Source organism: Anguilla rostrata, chromosome 17 (genome assembly GCF_018555375.3).
Source record: "Anguilla rostrata isolate EN2019 chromosome 17, ASM1855537v3, whole genome shotgun sequence".
Classification (NCBI taxonomy): Eukaryota; Metazoa; Chordata; class Actinopteri; order Anguilliformes; family Anguillidae; genus Anguilla; species Anguilla rostrata.
Window position 1 is genome coordinate 16119364 of NC_057949.1, and position 10413 is coordinate 16129776.

Consider the following 10413-nt stretch of genomic DNA (forward strand, 5'->3'; position numbering starts at 1 on the left):
TGAGCCATTAAAAATGGGGAAAAATTAAGAATGGTAGTAATATAGACAATTCTGCATCTATATCAGGTTATATAGGTAATATTCATGAGGATGAGCAGACCAATCAGGGTGCAAAACACTAAGAACCATCGACGCAGTGTGCATGTGCAAGTATGTCCCTTTAACTAAACAGATCCAACTGCCAAGACGTTTTTTCTGAATATAAAATTGTGTTGCTCCTCCAACCCACAACATGCCACCGTTTCTTGATGGGTGAAAGTTGGCAGATTTGCAGAGTCATTTTTCTATAGTAACAGATTTACGGAAGTCCACTTCCACAACAGGAAACATTTTTTGGCTTAATCGCAACTTAATTTTTTGCAAATTGTGCTATTCGGTTAATTCCAAAAAATAAAAGTCAGAGTCCCGAGTGTGAAAAAGTGTTTAGACATGAAGACTTGAACCAAACAGTAGTGGGAAAGGCCTTTTAATAATCATCTTGTGCAAATGTGGAGGATGTGGTTTGCAAATGTAAATACAGAATCAGCCATTTAAAAAATACTTTACCAAAACCATGAAATTGAGAAGTCACTCAGCACAAGTCACTCTGAAAGTATCTTATGCAAGATGCAGAATACACCGTCAGGGCCAGAAACCCCTCTGTAACAGGTAGCTGTCTGCTGGACTGCTGCATCTTCACATTTCAGAAGCCAAATCATCTGTCCGTTTCACTTTCTTTTAATTAATAAATGATAGTTAATAAATCGGCTTGTATTCTGAAGAATGACAGCTGTCACTGCAGGCAACCTCCACAGTGTGATGACAAAGATGATAACCAGGTATGTGGGGTGGGGTGGGGGGGGTGCCCATCTTGCTGCTCTTCCGTTGTTCAAGGAAAGCTGTCATCGTCATCCTCAGCCATCTCCTTGGCAAATTCCAGGTCCTGCTGCTCTCTCTCCCGACGTTCCTATGGAGACAAACGCACACGGCATTTCAAGCGGGGGTGGGGGGGGTGTATGCTATTTCCTCTGACTTCACAGGGTTAGTGGTATACCTGTAAGGCGGTTTAGAGAAGTGTGCTACTTACTAGACCTCCAAAAGAAACCAGACTGTTTACTGTGCTGACAGGGAGTCAGCAGGTGTGATAAAGAGACAGTGCTCAGTTACAAAACATCCTACTGGATCAGCACTATGTAAAACTTAGGTTCTAAACAATACAGTGTAATCAGTTTTTTTTATTTTTTTTTATTTTTTATTTAGAGCCATGTTGGCATCTAAGGCCATTTCATGGCAAGAACATGGTAATGATAACATTTTAATATATAAAAAGTAGAAATCGATCAATAGAAAACCAGAAAATTAAATAAAACCTACATAAGATGTTTCAAATGTATTTGTGATAACAGCTCTAAAATTCTTTCAGGGGACACCTTGTTAAAAACATTCATGGAACTTCCTGATAAAAACAGTTGCCTTGTGGCATTAAAGGTAGGGCAGTTCAGTAAATTGTGCTTGATAGTCAAGGGAACAGTGTAATCAGTGTAATCATGTTTTGTATTGTTGGAAAGCTGATGCCATGGGGAACAAGGAGGTGTCTTTGGTGGTGGGGTGCTGACTACAGATCTTGATACCTATTGGTCAGTGCCCAGCCAGTTACAAAGGTTAACCTGGTGTGATATGCTTACCAAGATCATTGATACAAGCAGGATCATTGATCTGTTTTATCCTAATTGTGTCTTACTTTGATGACTTGGTGTTTTGGTTTGATCTTTTTGCATATGAGGGGAAGCGTGCAATGGTATGGGGAGACTCGTCAACAGGGTTTCCTGTACATCACATGCGTATAGCCATTCCACCACTCACATTTTCAAAGGACTGTGGGAACTTGGATTGCCAGTCAACTAAGCATACAACCTGTGATTCATATTATCTTCTTTGCAATACTGCCATCTTGTGGTTTGCTCCAACAGCTGCATCTAAACACTCAATTTAGTGGAAATTCTCCAAAAAAGACAGCTGGAAACTTCACAAAGCACTAATGTACAGAACTGTGTCTTTACAAGAGTCGCTTTTTGTACTGTGTAAAAGCTTAGGAACATACCTCTGCAGATTCAAGGTCCTTATTGTAGGATTTTGGTGGAAATCTCATCGCCTATGGTAGGAAAAGCACAACGGCAGTGGTTACTGTGTTTTTCTCAGTTTAAGTGCTTCTCCTGTACAATCAATATTACACACAACAGCCTGCTCAGGTTTTCCAATACAATCAATATTACACACAACAGCCTGAATATTACACACAACAGCCTGCTCAGGTTTTCCAATACAATCAATATTACACACAACAGCCTGCTCAGGTTTTCCAATACAATCAATATTACACACAACAGCCTGAATATTACACACAACAGCCTGCTCAGGTTTTCCAATACAATCAATATTACACACAACAGCCTGCTCAGGTTTTCCAATACAATCAATATTACACACAACAGCCTGAATATTACACACAACAGCCTGCTCAGGTTTTCCAATACAATCAATATTACACACAACAGCCTGCTGACAAACGTCACTGGTCTGGCACTGGTTTAGCATGTTTATGAGTAGTGATCTCACAAACAATAGGAGTACGGGGGTTCTCCCCCAAAAGCATCTTTCTCTTGGTAGCACAGAAATTGATAATGTGATTCTATTCACGCATATAACCAGTACATTATAATCTGGCAATAAGGAAGGGCCAGAAATGCATTCCTTTTACAGGAACTACACATTTTGGTACCCTCTAACAAAATGATCCATCAAACAAATTCAGAACTAAAACCAAAATGACAACACAGAGGCCCAAATACCGCATTAAAAAAGTTCCTCCTTCAAAATGTCACATTCGTGACCAGAGCAGAGTTAAAATAATTTATTAGCTCACAACTTAATCCTGAAACCCTCACACATACTGAGGATAAACAAATAACAGGTGCTTGAAGAAATCTCCTTGTGCACAGCAGAATTAATAAAGAGCTATGCTGAACACTCATTCACATTTGATCCATGAGCAAATATATTTCTGTACAACAGAATGACAGATTCCACTCCACATCTTTTGAATGGCAATAGAAGTAAAACTAGTGGGCCTGTCACGTTAAGACACACAAGCAGACAAATGTGTATTTGTTTTTGATTCAAATACTTTTCTGTCCTCTGTTGATCTTGCCTGGTGTAATTGAGCCTGCCAATATGACCAAAAGGCGGGGTCTGCACTTTTTGAGAGTATTTCATTGGTTCCAATACACCAGGCAAGATCAGTAAAGCGTAGAAAAGTATTTGAATCCAAAACAAATACGTATCTGACCCAGGTCTGCACACAATCAGCTATTTACCTTGACAGACATGTTGTGAATATCCAAGCAGAAGGAGATTCTCTGGTGGAAGGCCAGTTGTGGTTCTCTGGTACCATAGATGTCCATGGTCTCTTTGGACTGGACGTAGCCTTTCTCGTGGTTGATGCTAGCTTCAATCACGCCATCGCGGATTGCCTGTGTGGAAAGAGGGGGCGGGGCTGGGGTGAGCTTGTTCTGTGGATGGGCCGGGGAGGGCACTTCGCGGAGGGGGAGACCCTTCCCGTTACCTTGGCGACGATGAACTCGGCATCCTCCGGGCTGTCCAGCTGCAGCTTCTGGGCGATGTCCGCCAGCGAGATGCGCGAGTATGACAGGCTGATCATCCGCACGCCTGCCAACGGAAAGGAAGGAAGCCGTCACCCGCCGCCCGCCCGTTACTAACCAAAGCGCCCCATTTCCTGCTCCAGGACAGCGGCTACTTAGATAAGCCGCACCTTCTCAGGTCCAAACCAAACCGTGCCCGTGTGGACCGGGGCCGGTAGCGCCATAGGGTGATGTGCGAGTACGGGAGGGTTTAGTCGGTTAGGGGTCTGCGGTCATTGCTATATAGCACCCCCTGCTGGTTGAATGGGCACCCAACGACTGCATATTAAAGCTGCATATAAAGGTCTTCCTCAGACTCCACCCTGTACTCTCTGCTGATAATAACTGCGCTCCAACATGTCTGTGGATTAATGCCCCCAATACAGGACGTCCAATACAACAGCAGACGGGAAAATATGACTTGCCACTCCTGTTCACATTTGGGTATTGAGAGGGGGTGGCACGAGGGTGGTAAGTAGCTAGCAATCTTTTCATAGACAAAGCCTACAGTAGTGGAGAACTGCTGTGGTAGGGCAGCAAAACTCAACAGCAGCTATTAGCACAATCCCATTCGGTTGTCTCTGCTACAAGCGACTGGATAGTTTCCCTTTACAAATCATTTCTAGTGTGTTTTGTCTCACGTGCAAGTTTTTACGTGTTGTTCAACCGTTACCTATAGCCGCGTTTCCACCGCAGGAACTATACCCCGGAACTAGGAACCTTTTGAGGAACTCAGTGCGTTTCCACCGCAGGAACTAGGGTCTAAATTTAGTTCTGGGGGCTTTGTTTTACCCCCCAAAACGTTCCTGCTCGGGGGGTAGTACTTTCCGAAAGTACAGGAACCTTTTGGGTGGAGCTTGCAGCGCTGAACATTTCTGATTGGTCGAGTACTCGTAGCGTTTGTGTTGTATTTATTTTCCGCCATTACCCGCCATGTTTGAAAATATGCAGCGGCAAACCAATTAATTTTCATAACTTCAAATCAAACTTGTATGTTATGCGGCGCAGTAGCCTACTTTTGGTTATAGCCTATCAACGTCTTGGAATTATAACGTGTGCTCTTCTGTTCTTTTCTTGCTTTAGTATTCGTTTTATAAAATGCTAAGCATTCGTGCTGGGACAGCATATTACGTAGGCTACCAAAACATTCAAACGGATTAATTCGGTTGCTGAATATTTTCTTCCGGATTTTCTTTGTTAGCCCGTTGTAATTGACTCAAAACGTTTGATACAGTTATGTGAGGTATGCGGTAGTTCTGCATAATTAACATTGGTGATACAGTACAAGCAATCACCTTCCGCACTTTTTATCCGGGTAAAATAACAGGTTAATTCTAGTAATCTTCCCTTTAGCTTTTTCAGACTGCCGTAATTTTACTCAATTTTACTGCCATTTTTCAATTCCACGAAAAGACCAGGAAGACTATGGACTCATTTATGGTGCATGGTTCGCATCTGGAGGGCACACTTCGCTGCTCGGCTAGCAGTAACTTCGAAGGAAAGCAAACGGTGGCTGTACCACTACTAATTTACATTTTCACGCAAGTCCGAGTTTTCGTTCTATTCTTGTCATTTTGCGATTAGCCTATATGGAATTGACGACGAGAAAGTAATAAAACAGCTAATTGTTTACAACGTGTGCATGTTTTCTGCTGTTAATGAATGTGTTTGAGAGGATATATGAAAATTAATAAATACAAAAGTAACCATATATAGTCATTGTTGGTAACCCGTTGTATACAAGTGGAATAAACCCCTCCGGGCTGTCCCGGTTATTAGAAAATAATGTAGGCTACTTCGGTGGTAGTATGGGGTTACAGAAGAAATCATATGACAGATGGACCGACGACAACGTCAGTGGGCTAATTTGCCTAATCTTCGCGGTACTTTAGACCCCGGTGGAAACGCAGACAACCATTGGCTGAAGGAACCTTTTAGTTCCTGGTAAAGTAGTTCCTGGGACTGAAAGTTCCGGGTAATTTCGGTGGAAACGCGGCTTATGTCTATACAAACTGCTGTTCACCTGTAACCTGTGTCTATACTGACTGCTGGTCACCTGTAACGTGTATCAATACTGACTGCTGTTCACCTGTAACCTGTATCTGTACTGACTGCTGTTCACCTGTTACCTGTAGCTATACTGACTGCTGTTAACCTGTACCCAGTAGCTATACTGACTGCTGTTCACCTGTTTTGATGACATTGTGTCTGAGGCGGATGATGAGGGTGTAGGTGCCGTCGGTCTGGAACTTCTCGCCGAACTGCTCCAGGACCTGGTTGAACTTGGCCAGGTTGCCAGTTCTCACCGCTGCAGAGGGGGAAAGAGGAACGGAGGACAGCGTTAAGGAGCAGCTCGTTCCCCGAGCGTCGGAGCGAGCGGCGCAGGGAGGAGAGAGCAGTACCCTGGGTCAGCAGGAAGTAGGGCATGAGCGACCTCTTCAGTGAGGGCTGGCGGAACTGCAGACGGTCCGGGATCTCTCCCAGCAGCAGCTCCACCACGATCAGGAGCTTGTGAACCTGCGGGGACCCCCAGATGGACGAGAGAAAGCGTCATCGCAGTTGGTATTTTATTAAAGATAACACATAAAACAATCAGGAACGACACTGTGTACACATCTATCTGCAGGTTATGCACTTAAGTTATGCACTTACTGTAAGTCGGTTTGGAAAAAATCGGCTGCCAAATTAATGTATTGTAATGTATTGTAATGTAATGCAGGTAATGCTTATGTGCTCCTTGTGGATTTGGAGGCTGACCGTCTGTTTGAAGCCCACAGCGGTGTGCTGAGGAGCCTTCCTCAGGGCGTTAGTCAGAGTCCTCCTCGCCTCCGAGTATTCCAGCTGGATGGCTTTAATGCGACCTGGGGGGGGGGGAGGAGAGAGAGAGAGAGAGAGGGAGAGGGAGAGGGAGAGAGGGGGGGAGAAGGAGAGCAAGAAAGGACAAACAATTACATGTTAATATCACTCAAACCAAACACCCACTGTTTTGGCAGAAAATTCTCTCACCCATGCAGTACCGTTTTTCTCACTTGTGCAGTACTGTGTTTCTCACCTGTGTAGTACTGTTTCTCTCACCCGTGCAGTACTGTTTTACTCACCTGTGCAGTATTGTGTTTCCCACCTGTGCAGCACTGTTTTTCTCACCTGTGCAGTACTGTTTTTCTCACCTGTGCAGCACTGTTTTACTCACCTGTGTAGTAGAGGTAGCGGGCCCACTCGTTGTTGTTGGCCAGCTCTGGGAAGATGGACTTGGACACCAGCTTCTCGGCCTGGTCGTACAGGTTGAACTGCAGGTAGTTCCGCAGCAGCAGGTTGAGCAGCGTGGCCTGGCCGTCCGCATCGTGCCGCAGGGTGGCGGTCCGCAGGCGGGTGTGCAAGAAGCTGAGGGAGAGGTGGATGCTGGGAGATTTACGCCACGCACCAATATCCACTATCCTGAAATCCACTACATCAATGAAACTCCTAACTGTTCTCTTTCAAAAGCTCTGGAAAAGAGCATCTCCTAAACACCTGTAATGCAATCTAGCTAGTGTAATGTAATATAATGTAGTGTAGTCTACTGTAGTCTAGTGTAATGTAGTGTCATGTAATGTTGCGTAATGTAAGGTAATGTAATGTAATGAAGTGTAATGTAATGTAATGACCCAATAAGCCATCACAGCAGCTGACAGCAGCCTACCTGCGCACTGTGTCCAGTTGGTTGAGGAACTCGTAGACGCGGGAGTGGTAGTAGTAACACTTGGCAGCCACCAGGTCCAGGGCCCGACGGTTCTGGGAGCTGATCTTCTGCAGGAGGTCATCCGACACCTTCTGAGCCTGGGGGGGGCACGGGGGGGAAGGAGGAACAAACACACACATCCATTTATCTCAATCTGTTCTTGGCCTTATTACAGATAGCGTAGAAAGACTCTCAGAAATAACACTCCAGATGTAAAGCAGTTTGATCCAGTCCGGGTTTTACGGAAATCAGATGAGCGTGGTGGATAGAAGCCTCCAACATGTGAGTTCAAGTCCTTACATTCACTTTTTTCTAAGACGCGGAATGGCTGAAAGTATATATTATATATTTATATACACAGGAGTGCTTATAATGATGCACCAAATGTGAGGTGCCTGCTGAAATTACAAATTAAATTTTGGTGCCCCAAATCTAATTTAATGCAACCTTCATATCAGTGGCAGTTGCAAATACTATTTTGTGTTGATTTATTCCATACATGCACTATATGTGCACATGTCAATATTATTGAATGTAGTGTCATTACAAAATTCTACTGTCGGTCACATCTTTTAGTAACCACACCTCTTGACCACGTCATGACTTGGAAAGTGAAAGTGTTCTTGATGATGTACTGGGTGCAATTTTTATTTTATTTTTAATCTCCAGCTTGGGTTCCTGAATAGCAGGAGGACCAGCCTCAGTCGTTTCAGGCCAGATGAGCAGATCCCTCTCTCCGACGCTCACCTCTGTGTAGCGCTTGTTGTTCGTGAGGTAGACCAGCAGGAGGAGCTGCAGGTAGGCCTCCACCTCAGGCAGCAGCGGGGTGGCGGCGGCCTTCCCCGTCCGGGGGCGGAACTGCACGTCACCGTCCGCGTCCATTGGCTGGGGGAGGGACAAGAGGTGGTGACCAGGATGCTAAGTGATGCTCCAACACGAACAGCGAAATGTGTCCGACAAACAAGAGGCATTTCCTAACAGCTGCCCATGCGCACTATCCAAATGCTTCGACTGAAATTCTACCATTGAAACCGCTTTCAGAAACATGCTATGCCAGATGGTAAGTGTCCACAAACTAATTTCAGACTGAAAGTACTCAGATGTACTGGGATCAAAGGCAATATTTTGAGAAATTGAGATACCTGTGCGAGCATGTTAGTCATATTGACTAACTGCCCTTTTCACTTGTCGTGTGAGTGAACAGGCTATCCTGCCAGGCTGAAAAAAACTGGACTGCTCTGGGTCGAAATGAGGATGTCTGTGAATAACTGAAGCTAATCTTCACATCTCCTGCACAGAGCCCCAGTCTTGATGGCAAAACAAGTCACTGACAGAGACTACCAAGCAGATCTTCAGTTCTCCCAAAACTTTGCTAACTTAGGGCTCGGAGCACTCCTGGTAAAAACAGTATTATACTGTATTATGTATTTACTACTGTTTGAGCTAGGATCGCCATGACTTAGCATCAGCACTGTTTGTTGCGTAATCACACAAGCAAGCCTGCTACAGTAAGTGCCTGAATGTGATAGACCAGCTCGATGCTCAATGACGTGGTTTGGCTCTGACTGTTGCTGCAGGAGGAGACTCACCTCTTCTAAGAAGCCGAGCAGGAACTCCTTGCCCGCGGCGTTGGACGTGTAGAATCCGGAGATGGCCTTGTGCAGCACGTTGAGATTGAGTCTGCGGCTGGTAGAGGGCAGCGCACGGAGAGCACGCAGCACGAACCGGGGCTCCTTCCCTGACACCGCCTTCTCGATCTGCTTCACATGCTCTTTGATATCTGCAACAGAGGAGAGAAGCACCGACTCGCAACTTTACACCGCTCCGCTAGCCATCATCCGTAGTTTTAAATGCAAGAGTTAAATGAGTATCTATGGTTTTCAATTCGAGAGATCAGTAGCTCGACAGTCACCGTTAATATAGCCCATTTTAATTCATTTTTCGTCGTTCTAAAGACATTCCTTTATCTGCCATTCTTATAATTTTACGGTGAGCTGCTCAGACAACACTAGTTAGCTGTTTGCTTTTAAATCTGAAGTTTATTCAAGTAAATTTAACTTAGCTATACGATACAATGGCCATACATCACTTGCACACTTTCCACGATATAATGCAGGTACTGAATAGTTAGCGAGGCAAATCAGGGAGATAATTACTATGCTGTAGCAATTCTAGATCACATTTAGTTAGATAACTAGTAGTAATTAGCTGGCTGCACGCTTTCGCTCAAGTGTCATTTTGTGTTGACAGATCGATCATACTAGTAAATTAACTGATATATGTGACGTTATCAAACAAGCGACTGGCTTGAAAGTCACAACAACAGCTAGCTAATTCAGTCTGAGAATGTATGCAGCCATTTCACGTCAAATTACCTTCAAGTGTGAGCGTGTCCAGCTCCTTGTGCGGCTTTCCCGCAGTAGCTGCGTCCTCCTCCGGCATCTCCACATCCTGCGGCTCGGGGCCCGACTCTTTTTGCTTCTCAGGCTTTGAATCCCTTGGTTTTTCGCGGCGCTTCGCTGCGGTTTCCTTCATGCTGCTTATTCAGTTAAATATACTGTTAAACTTTAATGTTAATATATTATTGATAGCTAACGTCAATGTTTGTTTTGTTTTGTGAAACTCACTTACTACAATGACTGGCAACTATCTTTGATTCGCAGGGCATTGTGGGGACTAGGCAATACTAGCCGAGGTAAGGGATCATTCTCAGCTAGGCCAGAGTGCAAGATCGCGGATATACTGCATAGATTTGCACGGCACTAAAATTCAATTGGATAATAAATACTGCCTCCCATTAAAGATCGCACTCTATATTTGGAATAAAACTGACTTACAGTCAATGAATAAGAACGTTACATGCTAACTGCAATTAGGCGTAACAAAAAAAAAAAAACAATATCAATAAACCAAAACAGCTCCACTGGTTTACCTTTATGTATTGTAAATAGCTCATCCACTGTGTATGAGAAAACAGAGATGTTGAATTGTTTTAACAAACATTTTGTTTCATCGGGT

At 44.3% G+C, this 10413-nt stretch overlaps 1 protein-coding gene across 1 annotated transcript; it reads right to left on the bottom strand.

Moving 5' to 3' along the window:
- Positions 1–450: 450 nt before the first annotated feature.
- Positions 451–10082, bottom strand: LOC135243385 (26S proteasome non-ATPase regulatory subunit 3-like). Its single transcript, XM_064315172.1, has 12 exons — positions 9771–10082; positions 8985–9175; positions 8143–8280; positions 7357–7493; positions 6868–7058; positions 6435–6538; positions 6080–6194; positions 5866–5985; positions 3602–3705; positions 3354–3509; positions 2081–2131; positions 451–946 (listed from the first exon to the last, which is right to left on the bottom strand). Exons 1-12 carry the CDS (start codon positions 9928–9930, stop codon positions 869–871), a joined length of 1545 nt encoding a protein of 514 aa, XP_064171242.1. The 5' UTR covers positions 9931–10082; the 3' UTR covers positions 451–868.
- Between the last annotated feature and the right edge of the window lie 331 nt (positions 10083–10413).